Source organism: Drosophila nasuta, chromosome 2R (genome assembly GCF_023558535.2).
Source record: "Drosophila nasuta strain 15112-1781.00 chromosome 2R, ASM2355853v1, whole genome shotgun sequence".
NCBI classification, from domain to species: domain Eukaryota; kingdom Metazoa; phylum Arthropoda; class Insecta; order Diptera; family Drosophilidae; genus Drosophila; species Drosophila nasuta.
The window spans coordinates 20,001,193-20,028,211 of record NC_083456.1 but is presented as its reverse complement, the minus strand read 5'-3'; the positions used below and the strand labels follow the sequence as shown (position 1 = coordinate 20,028,211).

The following is a 27,019-nucleotide window of genomic DNA, read 5'->3' as shown; positions in this document are numbered from 1 at the left end:
CCGTTAATTTTAAATTTGTCAGAGCTTTGATGTCCTTTTAGAGACCTTTAAAGAGCTTTCGTGCGTTGTCTAACATAAATACGTTTGGTATATGCCGTTAACTGTTTCAGTTACAGCGGAACTTTCAAACCCATTGGACGCGCGCGGAACGAAGCACCGTAAGCCAGTGCTAAGGATATTTTTTGAAATCGAATCCATTTGATTTCAGTTGTTTAAGTGAAATGTGAAGTTTAATAGGCCAAAAATTAAGCAATTGTAAATCATTCAATTATGCAAATGTACATAAATGTGTCTTGTCTGGCTTGTGTGTGTGTTGGTTTTTGGTGTGTGATTGGGAATAAACATATGTACGTGTCTCCATCTCAGTTTGTGTGTGTTTGTGTTCTGTTATAAAAAAGAAGTCCTCAACGTTGGGCAAGGACATTACGGACAAAGAGTAACACCACCAGCAGCAGCAGCAGCAGCACTGCTGTTAATAGTGGTGGCTTTGGCCCAAAACGGAAACGGAAGTCCCAAATTGAAATGGCATTTAAGATGAGCGAACAATTTAAAATATTTCATTTACAGCCTCTTCAAAAAACCGGATTGGTCTGCTTTTAGCTTCGATTAAGGATCGTTCTTCTCCTTCTGCTTGGCCACACGTCCATTGTTCTTAACGTATTCATAAGCCAGAGTCATAAATTACAACTGACTGGCGTCTGGCCAGCAAACAGAAGGCAGATGGGGAAGGATAGGGAAAAAAGGAAGCTGCTGCCGTGCGGTGGCCAAAGTCAAGTGCCAATAAAATCATTAACTGTTGCAATGCATTAAATTCATGGGCTCAGACTCGCAGCCATTGTTTGCGTTGTCGTTGCCGTTGTCATAAAACTAAAAACGATTCATCGCACGTTTCATCTGCGTCGTCCCAGCGGAGGGTCCTGTGCGTGTTGCAGCTAATTGCCCAAGTGCGAGAGGGGGAATGTGCGAGGAGCCATGTTAAATAATTAATAGCGACAATTGCCTTATCGAGCATTAATTAATTTATCGGTCATTATATAGTGGAACACATTGAGGAGCAAGAGAGGCTTCCGATCATATCTCAAGGGTGGATAGTTCAGAGAAGTGCCTCAAGTGCCGAATGCAACCTTTGCTAATTGCTTTTCATTTCCAGGAGTTAGCAAGAGAGAGAGAGAGAGAGAGAGAGAGAAAGTGAAAACATGGCAAAGTTTTTGGCCAGCCCAAAACTAAATTAAACAAACCGAACTAACAAGTTTGTCCTGGGTCAACTTTTGTTAAATCTATTGGTTGCGGTTACCATCGGCATCTCCCATCAGTCCCCAATCTTCGCCTTCGTCTTGGTCTTCATCTCGTATCTGTCTTTGTCTCCCAGCAGGACCTTCCGTGTTGTCAGCAGCTACAAAGTTCATATGACAGACGCACTTCACTATGGCTTAAGAGTTTTGCCATGTGCAAAGTTTCTATGGATTACTCTGCTGCACACACACACTTACAAATACACACAAAAAGGACTCTTCAACTTTTATATTGTCAAGTTAAAGCTGCACTGAAATCCAGTTTATCCGTATAGTCCCATAATTGTTCATTGTTATAGTTTTATCTGAGACACAATGACAGCGTTTTGAGATTCTTTAAGAGCAAATTGAATAAGTCTGTCGAAAGTGCAAGACGCATTTCCAATGGTTTTCTCTGTTTATTAATCAATAAATGAAGCATAATATTTATGTTGACCACGCTCGAGGTTAAATTACAACTACAGCCAGTAATTACAGGTGGTCATTACGGTCATTATGGACTGTGGACGGTTTGGTCGAAATAAGACGAGCAATAAATGTAATAAGGAAGTTAAATGAAGCTTAAAGAGTCAAGTCATTAAGTCGATATTGAATTTTAATGCAACCCAATTCTCATTGCTGTCAAGCACTAATTGAACTTTTCTCTTTATTCCCTCACTGAGGGCATTATAGTTAAGTCACGCAATCTGTAACGTAAAAGTGTAGAACCTTTAAAGTACATTAATTTCTCATATTTTTATTTCAATTTAATGGCTGAAATTTAGTGCAATACTGTAGAATTTATTATTTATTTACTCAAAAAGCATTGAATTTTAATTGGCTGATTTTTAGTAAAAAAAAATTTGGAATTCATTTGAATTCAAATTATATTTTATCGCTGCTCTAAAAACAATTGAAAATAATGAAATTTCATATTTATTGACATCAACTGCAGTTGAATGATATTTGAGTTACAGTTTTTTCTATTTTTTTGTATAATATATTTATTTTTATACTTCGTTATTTTTCGCTTCGCTGAAGGCAATAAATTTCATGAGCAGATTTTGTTTGTTAATTATTTTGCAGCTTATTTGAAAATGTAATTTGAGAACCACATTGATTAAGTACCTTTTTTTTCCCTGATTATATCAGTTTTTTTCTTTCTAGTTTTTTTTTTGTTGAGGATTACCTTTTGACTACTGCGCTTTGGCGCTAGGTCAGGCGAGGATGCTTCGAGTGGGTTGAACCACGTCTTGCTTGAATACTTTTGGTGTCGTAAAACGTCTGCTATTTGCTTTATCTTTCCTCAATTTTTTTGTGTTTTCCTTTCGCTTCTCTTCCTCTTTTTTTTTTTTGTTGGCGCTTGTAACGTTGATGGCCTGATTTTTGGTGGTTTTGTTTGGTTGTTTATTTGTTTTCTACTTTTTTTTTGTTGGCCGGTTTTTTTGGCTGTTTTCGCTTCGATGCGGACACAAAGTTTTTGCATTTTGGCGTCGGTGGCGGCGCAGAAGCACAAAAAAAACTTGACACAATTTAAACTTTTCTATAAACAAAATGAAAGCAAAACGCGCTATTTACTTTCATTTCGTTTGTTGATATTCGTTGCGCAGTCGCTTTCCCTATTTTTTGGTCTATTCGTTTTTTGCTGTGGCAAAGGTTGGCGGAATTCAAACTCAAATTTGTCAATGGCAGTGACAACAAAAGCCTTTTTTTCGTTGGCATCGCGTTGGATTTTTCAATTTCGCGCAAAATTGCTCATATTTGAAACAATTTGCCGCTGGCAGCAAACACACAAACACACACACACCAACAACACACTTTCACTGGGTGCACACAATGTTTACAGCCGGTTGCATTTTGCATCAAGATTTATGCACAGTTTTCATAAAGCTGACAACATGACGTATGATTAATTTGTTAGCTGCCAGTGTTGCTTTTGTTGCTGGTAGCTGGCAACATTTAATTAAATTGGCAAAACACAAGGCGGAAAAGTGAAAAAAAAAGAATATTAAATATATGCGGATGAAGCGTTTATTTCGGGCACGAGAAGAGAAGCGAGAAGAGGAGAGGAGAGAAGAGCAAAGTGCGAGAGACGAGACAACGAGACGCGGTCGCGCCCTTAGAAGCTTAGAAAGCTAACGAGCTGTTGTTTTATTTTTAGTAACGACGACCGTCGACAAAAACATTGCTAGCTAGCAACCAATGGCAGCAACAACTTTAGCAATGGAAATAACCTTAGCAACTCGACAACAACAACAACAACAACAGCAAGAAGCACACTTTAAGTGCAACTAAAAATATTCTGTGGCCGGATTCAGCCTTTTGAAATTATGTCAGACACGTTAAAAATGCCGCAGACGCACTATGTCAACAGCTGAATAACAATAACAACAGCAACAACTAGTGAGGAGAAATGTGAGCTAAGGCAACTGCTTGTATATTACGTATACGACATGCACTCAATAAATTTGTGCATTTCATGGCAATGACGGCAACAGCAACAGCAAACGCCAACGCAAATGCATTTAGTGAAACCTTCTCGCCACTCTCATGTGATATGCACATAAATACGACTATATGTACATATATACATAGTGCTATACTCTATATGTATCTCGGTATGTTTGTGAGCTGAGTTGTGGGATGCTCGCATTTCTCTGTCATATGTCAGAGGCCAACTGACATTGCCATTGTCTCTTGCCTTAACAGTTGAGTTGCTCCAAACTATTTGGCACATTGTAAGATTTATTTACTTTTACGACTAGGTAATCAATTGGCTTTTGTTTAACTTTTGCCATTTTGCCAGAATTGAAATCTAAACAAAGTTGCTGATTGACCGACTTCAATATGTTTCTAATTTATGGAAATATCCAGCTACTTGCAAAATAGTTGCATAAAAGTTACGTTTGAACTTAAATTCAAAGAACAAAAAGCGTCTCAACTTCCGTAAATAAACGGTGTGTGAAATCGAACGCCAAAAGTTTGATTCAAGTTCGATTTTTCAAAATCGTTACATGAAAAGTTGAACGCTTTACGAATTTACAAGCAATTTATTGTTAGGACAAGCTGTTAACTAATTGTTTAATATACAATTTCAACGTTGCTTTCCTTTTTTTTTGTGTATTGTTGTTTGTAGGTTAACAGCTGATATTAATTGTTTTCCGGCATCAATTTTAAACCGAATTGTGCAATTAATATGACAGTTTATTGCCGTTATTTACATATTTTGATTTATTTTAATTACAAAGCTCATATTTGCACACACTGATATTCATCTTTTTAATTACACTGCACACAACATACAAACAAATTTGCTAGTTGAAATTCGAACGCACAATCACCTTAAACGCCCATAACAATAAAATCAGTTTGATAGTGAGTATAAAATATATGTAGGTCAACAGTCTATTAAAGCAGTTGGCAAATGGAGAAACGCAGTTGGAAGTCGGCAGTCTGCAGTCGATTAGTGTAATATCCTTAGGGGCTTATCATAGTATGCATTGTTGATTAGCTGTCTGCTCAGTTCTTAATGTTTCGCACTTGATTGATGCATTCTTCTGATACTTAAGCCAAACCAATGGGGGAAGGAAGCAATAGCAACAGCAGTAACCGTTGCAGAAGCTGAAGCTGAAGCTGAAACAAAACAAACCACGTTGATTTGTTTTCACCTGGCCACGGGGGGAATTCGAGCTGTGTTCGTTGGTTCGTTTGCATCGTAAATCATGAATATAAAAGTCGGCGATACTCACACACACAAAACCGAGAGAATAATCTAGCGCACAGTAGCCGCCAGGTTTTTATGGCATAATTTTTCTTGTTTCGCATCAAAAGTTTTGCACACCTTCTTCTTCGATTCGATTTTGTTGAGGCAACTTTTGTGGCGTCGCGTCGTAAGCAAATCATAAAACTTTGACTTTGACTTGCGTACAATGCTTCATTTTTTTTACTGTTCCTTCCCTGTTTCGTTTGCGTTTCTTTTGCTACGTTTTTACTTACTGCAATTCGCTTTTTTTTTATCACGCTAACGTGCCAAGCATTATTTATACATAACGGAAATATTCATTCATGCCAACTAATGAAGTGTCAAAATTGTTGCCCCCAAAAAGTATGCAACGCTTTTGCGCTCCGCATGCGTGTTTAAGGTATACAGATGTGTGTGTGTGTGTGTGTGTGTGTGTGTGTGCTGACCTTGGACAACTATCAACTGGGTTATAGAGTGTGCGACCGCATGTGTGTGACACATTTAAAATAGCTTAATAGGCGAGAGCAAACTGTGCTTGTCTGCCCTTCTCCCTGCATTCTGTTTGCATTCGCAGACCAAGCAAACAAAAACTGTTCCAGCCAGTCGCCGTTAGTTCCCTCTCACTCCCTCCTACATATAGAGTCGTCTGCTGGCTGTGACTATATGAATGATACTCGAATCGCAGCTGGCCAGATAGTCGAGTCGAGTCGAGTCGAGAGTGTCTCTGGCAGCGAGTCAACGTGCCGCCAACACATCCTCCTCCGTTCTTTGTCCTTCGCTCTCGTCGTCTGCGGCAAACTGTATTTCCATCGGCGCGTAATTTAATGCCCTTCATCGTCCATATCGATCTCTTGGCAGACTGCATCTAAATTACAATTAGACCCAATTTCTTGGCCGCACATTCTCGTACATATGTAGTTTTGTTGGCTCAAACAAAGCCATAGTCCTTGTGGCAATGAAATTGCTCGTAATTGTTTGTTGCTCTCTCTCTCTCTTTCTCTCTGTCTCCCGCTATCTGTCTGTCTGGCTTTCTTTCCTTGCTATCCAGCTTCTTTGATTTGTTGTTTTTCGTTTCCTTTTTGCGCTTCGCATTTTGGTCTATTTGCTATTTCTATTTTCCATTTTCTTTAGAGCTTTGATTTGTGTGTAGATGTTTGAATTGGTTTTCGCCAAGGGCAAGAAGCAGCAGCAGAAGTTGCTTCTGCAAATGAGCTGAGCCCCCCAAACATGTGGCCAAAAGGACTTGTTAATAAGGGGACACGCTGTGCTGTCGTTTACCTGCTAGACGTTTGTCCTATTTGCCTTTGGGTTAACCAATTGGTTTGCGCCTAATGCCAAAGCGCTTGCTCTTTGTATCTCTCCAACTAAACATGGCCTAAAAGTCGACAGGGATTTGTTTATTGAAGCGTATTCTATTTGTATGCCAATATACATGTTTACACAGCAACTTTCTCTCTCCCACTTCCACTCTCCCTCTCTCTCACTCGCTTTCATCTGGCTGTGTGTGCTTTGTCAATTTGTGTATTGCGTGTTCTAAGGCGCGCTTGGAAAACCATTCGAATGCCTCGTGTCAGTGCCAATCATCACGCATACGCCGTGTGTTGCCGTGATATATGAACAGCGTATTACAAGTGAAGGCTCGTAAAGTCCGCACACGCGAGACGATTTAGCGCCATTTAGACATACGCAAGATATATACATTATATATATACATATATGTTATATAAAAGGGTCGCTCTTTAACATGACAATTTATGGGCCACGAATGTCCGAGCACTTTTTTGTGGCTAAGTGAAAGTTAGTATTTGGCATTCATCTGCATTAACTCTCGGCTCTGACCTTCTGCTTAATTAATTTATGAATTTCGCTCGCCACTCTTGTGCGCGTGTGTGTGTGTGTGTTTGCGTGTGTGCTGCTTAAATGTGTATGCGTATATTAATTGCATTTTGGAATAACTGATTGATGGGGCTCGCAGGACAATGCAGCAAGAGAAGCGTAGAGGCTCACTCAATTCAATTATTTGACCACTCAAAACTTTCATTGAAACGACACATGCAAAAAAGCAGGCGCTCACCCTCTCCCTTCACTCTCTTTCTCTCTCGCTCGTAATTCACGCTCTTGTGAATATCTTCTCAATTATGCTGACGCAGGCAATCAGGCGCTGGCAAGGACTCTCGCTTCCAAACGTTGTTGTTTGCTTTTTGGCATTTTGAAATATTTGATTTATGAAAATATTAATTGTGTTTACCCAAAAATTTTCATTTTCAAATTGATTATCCTATCTTTCAGACAGTTGACGGCCGATCCAATTAGTTTTCAATTAACACTGTGCCACCAACACACACACACACACTCACACAACTAATAACACTTTCCCTACGTATGTTTGTGTGCTGGCAATTGGCAATTTGATAATTGGCCCAATCCATTCAATATTTATGTATACGCTGGGATTAGAGCAGAGTGATTGATGATTGATCGCATCGCAAATTCAATCAAATTATCATTACGCTATTTAATGGCTAACAGCTCTCTCTCTCTCTCTCTCCCTTCGTTGTGCTATTTATCTAGCTCAAATACAATTAAATGGCATTTCCACAACATTTCCACTTCGCATTCGCATTCCCCAGGCTCTGCGACTCTGGCGCGCGTTGTCCATGTACAAAACTAATTGTACATGCATATAATATAATTACGATACTCTTTCGAAATGTTTTGACTAGTTGTTATGGGGACTAGAGACTATTCAATACGGAAATTTACATTTTAGAAACTTTATGTTTTCTTTTTGTTATTTCTCAAACTATTTTCGCAGCATTTGCTAATAGCTTTCTGCTTTTGAAATTCCTTTATATGCTGCAAATTAAAAGAAAGTGCATACTTTAATCAAAATTAACTATTATGTTTTTATATTCATTTCTTTAATTATTATTATCTATTTAAACAAAGTATTATTTTATTTCTCAAACTATTTTAACTGTTTTTATACTTGGTACATTCAGTACGAACTACATTAAGGATAAAAATTGTCCAATTTATTTAAGAAATAATTCTATGAGGGGGAAAAAAATGCCTACATACTTCATGGATTAGTTGCTTTGGCTGACAATCTGGTATATTTTATAACCTATGGTTTATTTTGAATCTAGTACTATACCAATATACCAAATATAGTCTTTGGTATATTTTAGTGTTTTTGCTCAATATTTTTAGAATATGGTATTATTGTAATAGACTTTGACTTTCTTATCTTGTTATCTAGTTCTTGATAAATTTTCTGATTTCACAATTCTCTTAGGTGTTATCTATATTTTAATGAAGATGTACTGTTAAGTTTTTTCTATTTATATTTATTGTATATCTCAAACTTTTTAAACAGTATTTGTTGATAACTTTTTATTTTAACAATGTATTTCAATGCTTCAAATAAATTGGATATTTGAATTAGATAATCTTTTAGCGTTTCTTTCCTTACACATTTTAATGCACTTGAGTTCTGACGAAGTTTATTAAAAGGAATAATAATAAAATTAGCTTATTTAATATTTTTTGGTTCAATTTCTTCCTTTATAGATACTGCAAAGCATATTCCATTCTAAAAATTGTTCTACTTTACTTACACGTTGACTGTCTGTAATTTTGCATAAACAATTTGAACTTTTGCTTAATCCCACCCAAAAGAGTATTTCCGAATCGCTTATTCGCTGATGAAGCCACAGTTTTTCCGCAGTTATTTATTACAGTTCACACACACTCAGCATGTGAGCTGGAATGTTATTTCAAATTGTAAAGCGCAATGCCGCACACACATTTACACCCTCTCAAACACACACACACACACATCACTTGGAGCTCAAGTGGCGTATACGCAACACAACTCGTAACATGTTACGGAATTTCATCGTTGATTAGCTGCGTTTTGTGCCAGTTCTGCAAAAATAAAAAAAGAAAGCGAGAAAAATAAAAAGTTGCCCCGGGCACCCGCAGCATAATAAAGCCATAAATAATAGCAAAACAGCAACAAATTCCAGTTGTTGTTGTTGTTGTTGTTATGTTGCACTCTTGAAGTTTCAATTGAAGCGCCAGCAATTTTTCAAGGCTTTCTCTAGCAGGCGGCAAATGGCCCAGTTGCCTTCTGCTTTGCAATGTCCGTTTATTGGTCATCATAATTGTATGTGTGTGTGTGTTTCTCATATGTGTGTACTGTATGTGTGTGTGTTTAGCTGCTGGTATCTTTTATAAGTTGGCTGCTGCATGCACTGGGGCATGAAATCTGTGTAACCTTTTTTTTTGTTGTTCTTGTCTCCCTTTTGCCGTTTAGCTGAATAGCTGACTGCCTGCCCTTGTCACAGATACCACTGCTTACACACACATATACGTATATATATAATGTGTTTGTGTGGGTGTCTCGATTGTCTTGTGCCCGAAAGCCATTTGGCATTAGCCAAACGGCCAAGGCAGAGGCAGCGAGGCAAAAACAGGCAACCAACCGACCAACTAGCAAAACAAACTTTAACACACATGTGTCTCTGTGTGTGTGTGCATATATATAACGACATCCATGTGTGTTTGTGTGCCAGTCAATGGCGGCATAGAATTTCCAGTGCGACGCGCACTAAACAAAAAAATGACTAAAGAAAACAACAAAAGTTGGCAACTTAAACCATAAATGCCTACAGCCAGTCGCAAAAACAAACTCATATTTGTTCATGTATGCGTGTATGTGAGTGTGTCACTGTGTGTGTCACATTTGGCACTGTATGCAGCTGTTATACCCAGCATTTCTATGAGCATATCCTAAGCTAAGAGCAAACAACGCCTTTGCACACTTCCCTTTGTTTATTCCGTTTGCTCTTGGCAAGTTTAAACAAAATGTCAATAAATAAATCAATAAGAGTTTATTTATTAAATATGTTATATGTTTAACCACATAATTGTACAGTAATTAATTTAGTTTGTTTTGAAATATTAATGGGAAATATTATTGAAAACAAGTTCAACTTTGGTTGACAATCAAAGTTCGATTTTTACGAGGACAGCCATAAAATCATAATGGTTTTTTTTATACATCAACTTTTACGTTAAACTATATTTGATTTCTTTTGGTAATAAAATGAATACCATAAACTACATTCAAATTGTAAATCGAAAATGAAAACTGTTTGCAACATATTTAAGAGGATAAATTATGAAGTAAATTATGCAGAATGTCTGCATTGCTTTGTAATGAATTGAATTGAATGTACTCATCTATCAATTATGGAAACTAAAATTATTAAGCTCTGGCTACTTAGTAGACATTCAATAAATAAATCCATAACAATTTAATGTGTATTTAATAGAAGCAAGTGATAAAATGACAAGCAATTTAGTTGCTTGCCTCATCAAATATTAATGTCTCATAAATCATAAAGTACGATGTTGAGGCACTTACAGAAAGTAATATTAAAGCTGCTTTTAGAGGGTGTCTACTAGTTGTGCTTACTAACTAGTTGAACTAGTTGTTTAGTTAGTGACGCCTTTAGTTATTGTTCAACACGCCGCGTTGGCCGTTAAGTTTATAAATACAAGGAATACGTGAGATTAGATGCCCCTTGCGGTATCCATTGCGTCTCAAGCCGTTGTTAACACGTCGCATATTCAGGCATTATTTATCAAGCTTCTGCCCCCCTTTGCTCCTTTGGCCCTTTTAGCCAGCTCGTTTTGCATGCTTTTGTTTTGAGTTTATTTTGCTGCTGTTGTTGCCTTTGGGGCTATTTATACTTGAAAATAGCCAACAATGTGCGCTCGCTAGCTGGTCTCTCAGCACTTGGAATTATAGTCAAGTGTTAATATTGTCGTGGCATCCAGAGAGATAAGGCCATACATTTTACTTACGAGTAGCACGAAATTGCCGTTGGCTTCTAATAGGCGACGGGTGTCTGCCACCAGTCACCAGCCAACTGCCATGATATGGCCAGACAAAAGCGTTGTGAGGCAAAGAGTGGTGAACAATAAGCGTCAAAGGGCACTTGAAGCCATGTCTAGGTAGGTCTGAGCTGAGTTGTTGACTGAGCAGCTCTCGGCTTCTTTTTTGGGCATGAGCCTTGTGTTAATTGAGAATTGCCTCATGGCCAGAAAAATAGATACTTGGCGAGCTACGCTCAAAGGCGCAAACAATTCAGATATCCTGTAAGATAATGACAGTGGGGCGATTGCAGATCAAGTTGAACAAATTGCCAAAAACTTGTGTGTGATGTTATTAATAATGTGTGGAATGATGACAATAGTTAAGCTCGTGTCTGTTATGATGATCAAGATTAGCAAATGAGTTGACAAGTTGCGCACTTATGATGATGATAATGAATATAATAATGTAGCAAATAATGAAGATACTTTCTGCAAAGTTGAGTTATTCATCAGCTAAAGGTCAACGCCTATGCAAAAATTAACAAATTAGCAGCTAAATAGATGCTGATGATGTTCATAATATTAGGATAAATGGACATGCAAAAGGGAGTTCAACTGTCCTTTTAGCTTAGCTTGGCTAAGCTTTTAAATTTTTAATAAATGAAAAGTGGAAAATGGGAAAACTGAACAAATTGTTCGTTAAGCCCCAATGCCACGCCCATGGTTCTGTTGTACATGGAGGCATGTTGACAATTAGTCTTTAAATGAAGTGGGCGCACAGGAAAGAGTGTGAGTCGTGTTTTTGTTTGCTCTTAAGCAGCCAGCCAGCAGGTTGCCAATGGCATCAAGGCGAATAACAGGCAAACGGGCAGCCAAGAGTTGAGTTCTGTTTTGGCCAGCCGTAAAATTGATTGTACCTTTTGCTGTGGCCATGGCTAAGTGAGAGGCTGTCGACTACGGGTTAGGCCTTTTGATGAAGTGCGAGTCCGGGCAAGCAGGCAGCTCGTTAGCTTAAGGTGTTTGCTCTTTAGATTTGGTGGTACGAGCGCAACAGAAGCAGCAGCAGCAAATGCGTTAAGCACTTGGCCAAATGCCAAATGCCAAAAGTGCCCGAAGGTGGCCTTGCAATTTTTATGTTGCAACTTCATTAAATTTCCTTTTTATGGGCCACGTCAAAATCATAAAAGCATCTAAAAGCTGCCAGCTGCCACGCCCCATTGTGTCCACAAAGGAGGCGTTGAGGTCGTTTGAGTGGCCAGGCAAGAAAAGCAAAAGAATAACAGAACAGCACAGAACAAAACTGAACAGAACTAAGAGAGAAGTGGACAGAATGAAGCAACGGCACTTTTAATTACTTTCTGCATAAATTTGCACTCATTTCCACTTTCGGCCAGGTCCGGTCAGTTCAGTTTGGTTCGGTTTGGCCAACAACGACGCAATTGCCATCATGCTGGCTTTAACGCCTTGCCTGCAGCAAATGCTTTCACTTCAATTTTTCAGCTAGTTTTTTTATGTTGTCCCCAAAAAAAAAAGGAACATGGCCATAGAAAATTATGCAAAACAATGTCCAAACATTTACGGCTTTAGTCGCGGCAGCTGAACAACTTATAAAAAAAATATATCAAGTGGTAGCAGTTCAGTTGAGTGTGCTCGACTTTGAGTTACTCGCTGCACTGTTTAAGAATTTCAAAATATTAAAAACGAACCAAGGAAATGCTTCCAAATAATATACTTAAATATTATATATTATAAATTATGAAAGTCAAGCAAATAGTGACTGAAATTTAAAGCAAGAGTGTGTTCGACTTTAACTAACTCGCTGCTTTATTTAAGAAACAACTGTACTTAACTGATATAAATATACAAATATTAAATGCTTAAATCATGCTATGTATTAAAAGAATTTTAATTTATTAAAGCCAAGAAATAAGTGACTGAAATATAAAATAAATTTGAACTTAAGAAATATTCTCTTCAAATTGTGTAGCTTTCACAACATTTGAGTTCTGACTGTTTATACGCTTCAACAAACGGAATACTTTAGGGTTCGCTTCTCATCTCACCGTCACGTACAAGTGCAGACCGCGTTGAGTTATAATATCCTTGTGAACTATGCTTACCGGGTATAGAAATGTATATTATGTAAGGTATAAGCTGTTGGGCCTCTCCTTGAGCTAGGCTGTCTAATAGAAGCACGTAGTTTCATGCCTGGCCAGACTTTTCATTTCAAGTCTAAAGACAAACGCACAGCGATTCGTATTATGCGCTTGTGTGACTTTTCAACCGACCGCCCTTTGTAATGTCGTTTTTCCGCTTTTACCGCTGCTTCCCTTCTTTTTTATATTCTCGGCAAATTGTTGTTTAATTGTGGCATCCTTTGGACGGCCCCCGACACTGAGACCACAAACTGTTGCCGCTCAGCGTAATGGCGAATAAATCAACTGCAAGTGACGTTCTACAATAGGCGCGTTGACTGTGGTCGGTCCTTGATGCTGTTGTGTTTGTGATTGACTTTAATGTCATATTGCGCAATTTATGCTGCTGCTGCTTCGGCTCTTCATTCGCTCTCTTTGTGGATCATTCTCAACGAGGGCGTGTCCAATGTGGAAATGACTAACATGAGCCATCATCGGTCAGGTCAGGTCAGGCCGGAACTGAGCTGAACTGTACTGAACTGAACTGTGTGCTCAACTGGCATTCAATTAACTCGATAGCCGCTTCAGCTGCCATCAGCATAAAGCAAATGTCAATTACATTTAGCGGTGCTTTTGTGCAAGGTGCCAGCCATTGGAATTGGGTCAAAGAACATCCACTCTATGCCCGGCCATGCACCTCCGTACCGGCAATTAGTGAGTTCTCAACCAATTCCAATTCATTTCATTTCAATTTTCTCTCTTGTGCACTTGTTTTCTATTCTGCAACATACAGCAGACTCAATTGCAAATGATCTGATACTAGCATTAGTATATTATATTCACACATACGTGTGCACTTCATTTTGGCATTCCATTAGCTAACTATTCGCTTGTTGAGGATATAAACATTCCGACCGCAACCACTTTCGAATAGTTACACTGCATTAATTCGGCTTAGAGAGAGAGCTCATTTGTTACTCAAAGTGTTAGGGTTGAACGCAGCTAAGACTCTTTAATTATATTGATTACTTTAAATGGTACAGCAAATGTAATTAGTAAAATTTAATTTGCTACACATTTAATTTTAATAAGCTCAATTTAAAATGCAGTATTAATAGTTTATGTATTCAAAATATATTAAAATGTTATAGCACACCCTTTATTAAGCCTTGCAAGTTGATGCGTATACTTAATATTTGTGCAAACAATTATTAAATGCACTCCACTGCAAAGCTGGCGCCATCTATCGAGCATTGACAACATGTTAATTGCCAATTTTAATTAGCAGAAGGCATTTTCTATGAAATTTACTTAAAAATACAACATGAATATTTTATGAGTTAAAAATATATTAAAATGTCAAGCACACACATTAAAAGCCTAGGAAGTTGATGCGTATACTTAATTTTTGTGCAAGCGACTGCACTGCAAAGCTGGCGCCATCTAGTGATCTTGGTGAACAAGCTTATTGATGTAATATACGAAATTCATTTCTAATTTCAATATATAATTTTAAGAATTAAAAAAATATATGAAAATTCATTAATAATATATTAAAATCTTAAGCAAACACTTTATAAAGCCTAAGACATTAAGTACTTAGCACTAAGTAGTTTATGTACAACAAGCTATGAATTACTCTACACTTAAGCTGGCGCCATCTATCGTCCATGGTCAACAAGCTAATTGCAAGCGCTTTAATGAGAGTACGTAAATGGAAAAGATTTGTTGCCAATCCCCATTGATTAGCTGCGACGAATGATGATTGTAATCCCAATCAATTCGTATTGACCATTTATCGGTTGAGTTGTCCGTTCTCTGCCATTTATCAATCTATGAGCCGACAAATAAGTTAATTTATCCAGCAGCCAGCAGCCAGCAGCCGGCAGCTGCAGTAATCACTTTGGTATTATAAGCCACAGTTAACTAGCTCATCAATGTTTACCTTATCAAAGCATCCATTCCACACATTCCCCCAGTAGTTGACCTAAATACTCTGTGTATACTCTCAGTATCCATTCATTGATCAGGGAACTGTGTCAGCTTGGCATTAAGCACGATTTTGTGCTGAGCTGCAAGCTCTTTTTTTCTGTGTGTGCGTTGTGTGTGTGTGTGTTTTGATTTTGATTGCACAAATTGGTCAAGGCCGGACATTTGGCAATCACCTCTGGTCGTTTGTTCTTCGTCGCTGTCGCTCCCCTCTCTGGTTAGGTTCAAGCGGCGTCCATCGACCGTAAATAGTTTTCAATTGTGTGAAGCGAATGGCCGTAAGTCAATATTAAGTTAACTGCCAACATTTGTGACAGGACCAGGAGAGTAGTAAAGACGCTTTTGCGGTATGTCCCTGAGTTGAAAGCCAGCTCAGCTGGCCAGCAATTGCTTATCTTTTATCAAGGCAACTGCCATTCACATACACACACACACTCACAGGTGTGTGAGTGCTTAAAATGTTTTCGAAAATCCACTCAAGTTCACACAGCACATCACTTGAGGAGGGGAGGGCAAAATGCTGTGCGTCTAAGGACATTCCAGTTGATGTCTGGCAGCTTCAGTGGGGGATTTCAATTTGGCCATAAGCTTGGCATAGATTATTTTTTGGCACACACAAATGAAATTGACAGTTAATCCGTAATTGATCTGCCAACAAGCAATGCCAACTAGCTGAATATTTAATGCGCTACAGCGATGGAGATATTTACTGTTTCGCACACAGTTTGTGACAGTTCTGTAATACCCAGCAAAAGTAGCGCATTACTCGTAAAACACATTTTGAATGAATCGGATTTTAATGCGGCTGCCGTTGTCGCTGCTGCTGCTGCTGCTGCTGCTGATGATGAGAACGTCAATGGAATTCAACTGACACCTGACAGACATTCTGTCAACTGAGTTGCGAGCGTTGAAAAACCGAATACCGAAAATAGAACATACTTAACTAAACTTTTGGTCACGTTCCCCAACTTTACCTGCCAGCCAAACGAGCTGAACTCTAACAATTGTTAAATGTGGAAAATGGAAAAGGCAATCCATGAATTTGTCACTCGTAAGTGAGTAGGGCACAACACACACAACAAACTGAGATGGCAGCGCATGAATTTCAATTTTTGGCATAATAAAATGCGCCACATGACAAGTGTCCCTTCTCCTTATCCTCCTCCTCCTCTCACTTCCCACGCTCTTGTGTCTCGCCTCGCTTAGCGTTTTGGGCTCGCTTCATAAAAGTTGCTTATGGTAATGCGTAAAATCGTAAATTTGCAACGAGCTTAGCGGCAATAACAACAGCAATAAGAAATCATAAATAAAACAATATCACATAAACACAGTGAGAAGATGGAGAGAGAGAGGGAGAACGGATGAGAGCGAGACAATTTGATGTGTAAAAAAAAATTTGCAGCAGCATTTCAGGCGTTGCCTGGTGGCAGCCATTAAAGTATGCGAAAGTATGCGAGAGGTGTTTGTGTGTATGTGAGTGTGTGTTGTAAGTGTTTGGTATTTGCCACATGCGACTGGCAGACAAAAATATTATTTGCAAGGACACGTGCGCTGTGTGTGTGTGTGTGTGTTTATGTATGTGTATTAAGTTACGCCAGACAACGCACATGATATGAGATAATAGTACAAATAATAAAAAGAAAGTGTAGCGATACAATGGCAGCATAAACCGACAACAACAACAACAACAGACTTATAATAACAACAACTAGTCGCACGCACAGGAAACAAGTTAAAAGCAAAAGCGACAACAACAAGAACGCAAAACGCATACAAATGTCAGCGGCCGCCATAAACGGCGCTGACAGCGACGCCAACAGCGACGACGGCAGCCAAGGCAGCCGAGGTAGCAGCAGCAGCAGCAACACGACAACCATTGGCATTTCAATTTAAATACAGGATACAACAGTCAGGACAACAGCAGCAGCAACAACAACAATATTAACTACAGCCACGTTTCTGCTATCAACAAGAACAACAACAACAACGAGAACAACAACTAAAATCGCATCATGGACGATGGTGCCACAGCATCGGCGACCAAGAAGAGCAGCACCACCCTCTCGGTGGATCGAGCCGCTTTTCTCCTGCTGCGCGTCAAGAAGGCGTTCAAGAAGAAGCGACAGCAACGCAAGGAGCGACAGTAAGTTGAATCCTTATCCCTTGTCGTCCATTTTTTGTTGTCGTCCTTCTTGACGCTCAACTTTGCAAAATTCGCTTTTAGCATTTTTTTTTTTTTTTTTGTCGTTTGCATTGCATTTTCTCTCTGGTTTCGTTTCTTTTTTACTTGCTGTACGTTTTAACAAGGATTTCCCTTATTAAGCCGCAGAAATCCGAGTGTATTGAATTTATCGCATTTTTCGTGATGGTTTTTGCTGGATTTATTTCAGCCCACTGCAAACAGAATTCCGTGTTATCGAATTGACAACAGTTGTTGCTTAACAGCTTAAATTTGACAATAAATTTATCACTTTTGGCCCAGCACCACAAAATGTTTTGACATCAAAGGTTTTTTTTTTGTTTGCCCTTCAAATATTCGTTGAATAATTCACTCAAAATATAGTTCGTCAATTACATGAACGAATTCACAGGAAATTTCAAATTTTAGTACAAAATATAGTTAACAAATTCTGTGTAAAATTCTGAAATTAAATATGCATTACTATGAACTTACTTTCTAAAACTAAATTCAATTTTAAATTTGTCTCTTGAAATTGAAATGCATCGCATATACCGAAAGTTCTAATATTGAATATCTGTTAACAATTTGCAAACAGTTTCCATGAAAGGAGAGTTTGTCAAAAGGCAAATAGGAAATTCCTGGAAAAGTGACTACAGAAATCTATCGAAAGTTCACAGGAAAAGCAACTCATCAATGATAAAGCAGCTGCACTTTTAGTTTATCTTCGCATTTAAATTGTATGCATTTTCAGCTAGTCCAAAACGTAAAATCAAGCCATTTCTTTTATGCACTGAAACGGGATTTGTCTACTTAATAGCTTTGCATCATTGACATTCGGTAAGCGCTGCGTCTCTCTCTCTCTCTCTCTCAATCTCTCTGAGGGCTGCATTTGATTTTATTGGATTGCAACGGATATTGCCACAGCAACGATTGCATTCACCTGCAGCTCAACTTTGTGTATGTCTGTCTTTCTGTCGGCTAAATTGCAACTTGAAGGGCGTCTGGCGTTGAAGCGCTACTTCCTGCGGGTCTGCTGCAACAAAAAATGTGTGTTCTAAGCAGCTTGCGGTAATGCAGGTGAAATGTTATGCAGCAGCAACTGTGGCAAGCTCCAGCTACTAGCTAACGGGGACACGCAACCATTGCTCACTTACGCACAGGTTGCGGCTGTGGCACATCCACAGGGCATAGACATCATGTTCACCCGCCAGCTTTATGTGATGCTTAGAACGCTCCAAAAAGCAGCCACTCGTTTCGCTTGCCTGCCTCCGCGTTGCCTGCTCTTTATGCTCCTTCTTTTACGTCATTTTCTTTTTGTGTTGCTAAAGCAAATTTTCGAAATTTTTTACCTCGCTGCATCGCTGTAATATAAATGCTTTTTATGCTGGGGCATTCACATGCTTGCCGCTAAAAAAGAAAGAATAAAAAGAGCAGCGGCAACATATTTGTAGTAGCTGCAAAACTCAATTAGGCGCAAGCGAAAATCCAGCAAGCGGCACGCCATTTTTTTGAGATGAAATGGGGAGGTTGAGTGCTGCTTTTGTCTGGCAGCTCGTGCGCTTGTTAAAATGTTTAAAGTTTTGGCAAAGTCATTAATGCGACACTCAGCACTCGCTCTGCTCTCGCTCTCGGTCTTGCCGTGGCAGCTGACGCGTCACTTAATTCCATTAGAAAACTTCAGCGAAAAGCAAAAGAAAGAAAGTCACAACAACAAGAAGAATGTTAACAAAATGGGCGTGGCTGCAGCAGCAGCAAAAGCGACAGCATCAAAGTGAAAAGAGTTAAAAAAGACGTTGCCTAAGCAGTGTCGCCATCATTAATGGTTTGCCCCACCCAACAGTTTCCCTTCCTCAACCTCCTCCGTCTCGTGCACTTCCGCCCTCTAACCCGGCTACTGATTTGATTACATGAGCAACATTTGCTCTAATTATGCACGCACATGTAAACACAGCTTCAAATGCAATTACACAACCGACACACACACGTACAAATACACACAAAGAACGGCTCACTCACCAGCCTGATGTTAGATTACAGAGAGAGAGCGCACAGTGCGTATGCGTAATTTGGCATACGTGTTAAGCTGCCTTTTTGTGGCCTGACCATTTTCAACTACCGCCTGTGGCAGAGTGTGCGAGTGCTTTGTGTGTGTGTGTGTGTGTGTGTGTGCGTTTAAGTGTGTCTAGTTGAGCAGACTGTCCGATTCAAACTGTAACCAAATACCAGCACTTAAAGTGCGGCAAACTTGACAATTTTTCCATATCAAAGGAGAGACTTAAAATACGCTTCAATAAAAACCAAAAGAAAGTGACCTTTCATTAAACAAAATGCAGGTATTTTCGTTCTCACCTTTTGGCTGATAATTAATTGCCTTCTGCATGAGAAATCCCTTTACAGCTGTTTGGCCAACTAATTCCAGAGCTTTATTGTCGCTTAGAGAAGAATGAGTTAAAGCAATGCTAGAATGATTTTCACTGGAGTAAATAGTTCAATATAAAATGCAGCTTTCTAAATCTTAGATATGCTTTAGTCAGCTAAACTTATTTTATATGATAGTTAGTAGCATAGCAACTATATTAATTTGATTTACTCTTTAAAATAAAATGCAACTGCAATGTCAGCAAAACCAATTTTATTTTATAGCCACTTGAAGTAAACTTAAACTTTACCTCACTTCACTTTGATCACCGTTTTTATAGAGTATTTGACAGTCTGTTATTTTAGTTATTGCTTTGTTACGTTCCTTGTGCCATTATCAAAAATATAAACTTTTATGTCGCGCCTTCTTAAAGATATTTTACGGCAATTTAGGGGGCGCATGTTAACTTTGTTTCAACCCAAAAAGAAGGTGCCAAGTGCTCGTTATTGTTGTTGCTTCCTTTGGCTGTTGCTGCTGTTGTTGCTGTTGTTGTTGTTGGGTAATGTACGAGTTACGGCTGCGACTCAATTATGTAGATCCGCTTTGAGTTATGTGAGTGGGTTACACTTGGCCACCAGGCCAAAGGCGAAAGGGGCAAATGTGCAGCCTACCAAACAGCTTGGGCGTCTTGCCGGCGCCTGATGAGTTTGCCTTTCCCTTTGCCACGTCTGCGGCACGCCTGCTGTGCCACCTAACAGCTTGTGCGTGAAAATCAGCAGCAGGAGTGACTTATTGAGCGTTATGTGTGTGTTTGTGTGTGTGTATTTGAGCTGCGCTTAACGCACTTCAAGGCGAAGCTCGTTAAAATAGTACATATTTTTCTTTTTGTTAAACAAAAGCCGCTCAAGGCATTTTCTGCAATTTTCTTTAACAATAAAATATATTCGTATTTATTATATGTGTTTGTTGTTTTTCTTTTGCATTTTACTTGTAGTCGAGTGCAGCAGCTATTTGGCATTTGAGTTTCCGCTGTTGCAAGGACACACACATAAATTGCTTACACGAATTTTTGTTCTTCGACTAGAGACCGAAATGCGACTGTAACTTTTGTGCAGCACCAAAATAGAATGCCAAAGAAGGACTGAAGTGTTGCCTCATCCATGCCTCACTCTCTCGGTCTCTCTCTGGGATGCCAGCTAAGCTGGCAGCTGCCTCGAGGCGACGGGTGGCCAAAAAGTTCCTAGTTGTTCTTGTGCCATCATCAATAATGCGTACATGTTCGTTGTTCCTTTCTCAGCAGCAGCAGCATCAGCAGCAAAATACATGCGGGACTTTACTTAAAGCGCTTACAAGCTTTAGCCAAATGTCAAGTGAACAGGAAAAAAGAAAGAAGAAAACTATAGTAAAAATGGGATCGCTGCTCTGACAGCATTCAGCACGACACTTGTCAGCCGACGGGTATTGAGTACCAGAAATTCAATCATACGTCAAGTTGAGCAATTTGTGAAAGGGGTGACAGCACTCACTTGTAGGCGCACTGTGGGTACACCCTAAAGGGGGCGTGGTATCATGTGTCGTGTAGCTGACAGCTGCGCATTTGGTATGCAACTGGCACTCACACACACACACACACACACACACACACACACACATGCCAGCTGATGATGAGAATGCAAGAAAATCATTTAGCTGGCAACAATCGAATGTAATTCACAGCGTGTAAAAAAAAAAAAACTGCTGCAAATCAACAGCTGACAGGAGAGCTGCCTTCTACGCTTTTGTGTGCCAACATCATGCAAATATATATATAAAAAAAGAACGAATCGGAAATGAATTCAATGGCATTGGCATTCGGCCGGATGCCGAGGAACTAACTGAAAGTAATTGCATTTGCTTGTCTGTCATTCCCTTGGCTTTTACTCTCGCTCTCTCTTTAAAGCATAATTGCATTAACTTATTATTTATCTTTCACATTGACTTACCCTCCTTCTCCATCTCTCGTTGCAGGGCACAACAGAGCGGCGCCGGTGCGGCTGGCTGCATTGGGGGCAGTGGCGCCCAATCACGCTGTGGCAGTCGCAAATTGCCGCCGCCATTGTTACGGTCGCGCACACTGCCCGCCATCATTTTGCCAGGACTTCCGGCCGTCTCGCTGCACACGGATAAACAAACATTTCACTGGGGTGCGTAATAAATACTAGCTATGCATACTCGCATTTATATTTATAGCTACACTCCAACCATTCACTGACCACACGCAATTATCGTGCACAAACACAAAAGATTTCAAATGTTATTCCATTATAATTGCCTGTGGGTAACCATCGAAATCAATTCTTATTCTTTTGTTTACCAAAACTGCCAAAAACATTTCCATTTAATTTCCCATTTGTATTGATTTTGGTTTTAAATCAACCCAAAATTGTGAAATACGGCTGCAGAGCTTAATGCATTATTGCTGCCTCAGGTGTGAATCACATAAAACTTGATTTATTTTATATAATTTTCTTATTAAAATGGCAAAGCAAAATCTATTGGACAAATGTGTCAACACAATAACCATTAAATTCAACGATATATATCACAGATAAGGATGAAACACTTTTAGTTAAATAGATAACATAAATGAATTATATTTATAATATAATAATTTAATATATTAGTTAACACAATAAACAAATAAATGTAAACAAATGTGACCTAGATTCCGATAAATATCTATTTGGCAAATGTTATTTGAATTAAATCAAAACAAATTATAAACAAACAACATAATAAACTACAAATACAATAAATGAACACAGCTTATAATCAAAATCTTTTAAGTAAACATTCTTTCTATATTTATTTATATTTTCATTAAAAAACAAATATTATATTAAAGTTAAGATGTAAGAAAACTTATGTAAAGTATGCTCGTCTGTTAGAGAAAGGCAAAACAGTGCGGTATTTATTTTAAAATATACCTAATTGATATACCGCAGAAATACTAAAGTATAGCAAGATATATATTTGGTATTTTAATATAGGAATACACGCAAAATATACCAAAATTTAATTTGTGGAACTGTAGTATTTGTGCAAATGACTCTTAGATGCTTTAACCATAAAGTATATATATTCTTGATCAGCGTCAACAGCCGAGACGATCTAGCCATGTCCGTCTGTCCGTCTGTGTGTCTGTCCGTCTGTCTCTCTGTCCGTCTGTCTCTCTGTCCGTCTGTCCGTGTGAAACACTGGATCTCAGAGACTATAAGAGATAGAGCTATAATTTTTCGACAACATTTGTTGTGTTTGCACGCAGAACAAGTTTGTTTCAAATTTTTGCCACGCCCACGTCCGCCCCGCAAATGAAAAAAAATCTAATAACAAAAGTAATTTTAAAGCTAGAGTTGCTTGATATATCCAATAATAACTATAGTAGTTATGATTCCTGAAAATTTGGTTGCGATCAGATAAAAATTGTTGAAGTTATTAAAGAAATACTTTTGTATGGGCAAAAACGCCTACTTACTAGGGGTCTTAGTTGCTTTGGCTGACAATCTGGTATATTGTGTCGTCTATGGTTTATTTTCAATGCTGGACTATATCGATGTACCAAATATATTATTTGGTATAATTTTTTAGGATTTTGTAGTACTTTTGATATATTGTAAGAATAATACCACAAAATATATTGCTTTTATTGAAAATAGGTAGCGGGTATCTCACAGTCGAGTACACTCGACTGTAGCTTTCTTACTTGTTTATATATTAGCACAATCTGTTTTTTTCCCAAATGGGTAGCAGGTATCTCAGAGTCGAGCATACTCGACTGTAGCTTTCTTGATTGTTTATATTAAAAGTTGCATTATTTCAAAACCAGACAAACTTATAATGCTTTTCAACAATTATTTAAGCCCCTAAACGCATAAAATGAAGTTAGTATTTATGCCCTCATATGCAACGTGTGAGATTAAATAGAAATTCCAGCAATGAATGTAACAACAATTCCAACTTATTTACGCATAAGCTTGCACATTGTGAGCGTAATCCACTTATTGCCAACTTTTATTATAAACTTTTGTGTAGTGCATCACAGGAATTGTGAATATTATATGGCAGGAATTCAATAGCAACTAAACTGTATATTGGAAAATAATACGAGAACAATGAAGTCCAGTTGTGCAGTTCGAAATGCACTCGTCGATGCTTGTGTGTGTGAGTGTGTGTGTCAATCAAGTGGAATTCTTGGATTGTTATTTATGAACTTGGCATGCAATAAAAGCATCAAAAGAAGCACCACACAGCATGCGATTCGAAAAAGAACGCATACGCAGCGCTCAAAAGTATGCTACAGAAAACCAGTTGTTGTGGCTAGCGTGTGTGGGCGTTGTTTTCGCATTTGCTGCAAGTTATTGCAAGTCAGTTGCACTTTAAACGCAACCTCAAGATGCAGCGCTCAACTAATGGATTGTTGGTCTGAGCGTGGGCTGATGTTGCCACAGCTGCAGCTGCAGCTTCAGTTGCAGTAGCCACGCGTGTTGAAAATTAATTAAAGCCAGCTGACAAGTTTTCACTTTACATTAAAATTAAATAAAATAACCGAAACACACACGCACACACACACATTATTGCTAGTCAGTGTTAATTTTCATTACAATTTTTGGTTGCACGTTGCAGATGAACGGCTTTTAGGATGCAAAAGCCGCAGCGGCAGCGCCAGCGGCCATCGTTGGTCTCTGCTCACACGTGGCGGAGGCGGAGGTGGGAGTGGCAGTGGCAGCGGTGCCAACAGCAGCAGTCACAACAACAACAACAGCAATCTGACCAACAACAACAATAACACACTAATGGTAAAGTCATTGAATTTGCCCAAAGATGATTGCACATTGATCTACAGGCGAAAATCGTCGGGCAGCTCGCCCCATCAACAGGCGCACGCACATGCGGCCATGCAACAGCATGTGGCACACAATCATCTGCACTTGTATCAGCAACATGTTGCCGATAGCTCACTCTATCAACTATCCGACGATTTCGAGTGTCATGCCGATGGTTCGCTGCTTCTCAGGTGAGTTGCAAAAAAGAAACACAAATCTAACGCTGCCTGCACAGAGAGAAAAATGCAAGTATGAAGATTAATATTGTTCCATGTTAATTTTTGTAATCATATAACATATTCACTTTATGTAATTTTTATCAGAAGTCTTCTTGGTTTAAATAAAATGATTCATATTTATTTTCAGCATTTATTTTCATCATTCAATTTGTTATTTTAATAAGGATTGATATTGATATTTTGATAAAATTTTAAAATATTTTTTATTTAAGGTAGGCTTCAAATTCAACTATTTGTTTATTTTTCTTCTGTTGTGCACATCAATAAAAATTAAATAAATATATAAAAGTAAAATGCTCATTTTAAGCAATTATTTTTTCATTTATTTTGTATTGGTTTATTTATTGTTTCGGTAATTGAATTTATTCGATTTATTTTGACCACTTCGTGTGGTTTGTGCAGAGTTTCAACAGTGATTAACATAACACGAGTGCTTAAACTAACAGAGTTTATCTCTGGGATATCGAACAGAATTTTTTGGATTTATTTTTCAGTTGATTACCAAGAAGCATTCGAAATTGATAATCATATTTATTGTTATCATGTGGTTGCTAAAATAAACAAAATTTGATTAAAAATTTAATTTTTTGTCACCGCACCATTATTTAAATGGATTTCCTCGAAACGTAGCAATTTGTTATTATTATAAGTTATTGATTCAATGATTATATCTGGCATTTTTTCCTGGAATTCATTCTTGACATTTTAAGCACACAAAATTCTTTCTAACTTTTTTTTCGCCTCGTCAATTGTTCTCTCTGTGGCAGCGTTACGGTTGCCTCACATTTTTTGATAGTCAAAATCAGCGTAAACAAGGCTTTGGTGTTGAAAAAATGTGAAGCACAGCTTGATGTTTGACAGTGTGCGACTGTCACCTACATACGTGACATATGCTCGCTGTCTTTGTCGCTGTCGCTTCTGTTGTTGTTGTTGCTATTGTGTTATGTAATCACTTGACTTTACAATTTTTGCCATTGCCGCAGAATACCCGCTCCGCAGGCAGCACCGTCGCGTGGTTATCCATATCGTTTGGCTGGCAAGAAACGTGCCACAGCATGCTCGGAGGCAACAACGCCGCTGTCAAGGGAGCATCAGCACCCGCTGCATGATTTCGCTTTGGCCGAGGGCGGCTGTGGTGGAGTCGCCTCTGGGGCCTATGCGGCAACATCGACATCGGCGGCAACAACGTCGGCGACGACCTTCACACGCCTGGCCAAATTGCTGCATCAATCAAGCGCCATTACAGCCAGATCCAATCTACAGCCGCCGCTGCCGCATGGCGGCGACATGGAGGCACAAACCTCGGGTAAACGCAACACAAGCGGCATGGAACTTGGTCTCGGTCTGGGCGACGAGGCGCCACGTCGTCTGTCCTGGGAAAGGTGCGTATATATGTAGAGAAGAGTGAACACGTAATTTATGTGCTTGGGGACCGTCTATCCAGCGTCTATCTCTCGCTCTCGCTCGACTTCTGACTCCACCTGATGGTCGGTCATGTCAGCTTGTCAACTTTCACCTTGACTGCAAGTGCGACTGCGAATGCGACACTCGCACAGCGCTTTTTGCAATTAGTTAATTTCATTTTGTGTCGGAAAGTTGATCTTCATCAACGTGGCTTGTGCAACTTGCATCAACGTCCACCTCTAATTACACCCCATATGTGAGATTTATTATGGGGACGGAAGAGACCCCAAGAGGTGGCTTCTGCTGTTTAGAGCCCATTGCTTGTTGACATGTCCAGAGCATCAGTCGCAGTCGCAGTCGCAGTCGCAGTCGAGTGGCCACACACATTTATCTTCATTCGTTGCCGGGGTAAATGAAGACACATGCTGCATGATAGATTTTTCGTGTTGCTGTTGGGGAAACAAAAAAAAAATACACGATTCCATTGAAATTTACTAATTAGCTGCGCTTCAGCTTCAACATTACACTCATTACACATATGAGATTATTTTGCGTTTTTCTGAGGGAATAATAAATACTTTCATCTCATTGATTAACAAGTTGAGCATAGGAAAACCATAAAAAAACATACAGCGAAGCACCATTTGTCAGTAAAGTAATGCATACATATTACATTGCGTATACGCCACGTGGCAGCATGCGAAAATTTATAAAAATTGATTTATTACCTGAGGTGTTGTTTTAAGTTTTATATATTAACATGGTCGAATTTTTGACTTGTTATAAATTGTTATAAATCATGCGAAATTGGACTCGAAAATGTGTTTTTCGTATATATAAAAATAGGAACTAAATGAGAAGTTCTCCTTTGGGAACTTCGAAATTTCTTTTTTTAGCAAAAGTGACATTGAAAGTAATATTAAATAATATTTAAAGTACTTGTTGTT

The 27,019-nt window shown here is 38.8% G+C and overlaps 1 protein-coding gene across 2 annotated transcripts in view; it reads left to right on the top strand.

The window, feature by feature from the left end:
* The first annotated feature begins 17,023 nt into the window (after positions 1-17,023).
* The window catches only part of LOC132787644 (ankyrin repeat and fibronectin type-III domain-containing protein 1), a 38,379-nt gene continuing 28,383 nt past the window's right edge, over positions 17,024-27,019 (top strand). For both annotated transcript variants that reach the window (XM_060794827.1, XM_060794829.1), the window contains exons 1-4: positions 17,024-17,169; positions 21,575-21,750; positions 24,230-24,620; positions 25,652-26,050. In XM_060794827.1, the coding sequence (XP_060650810.1) occupies positions 17,039-17,169; positions 21,575-21,750; positions 24,230-24,620; positions 25,652-26,050 (1,097 nt within the window). In that variant the 5' untranslated portion in view covers positions 17,024-17,038. The remainder of the gene's footprint in view (positions 17,170-21,574; positions 21,751-24,229; positions 24,621-25,651; positions 26,051-27,019) is intronic.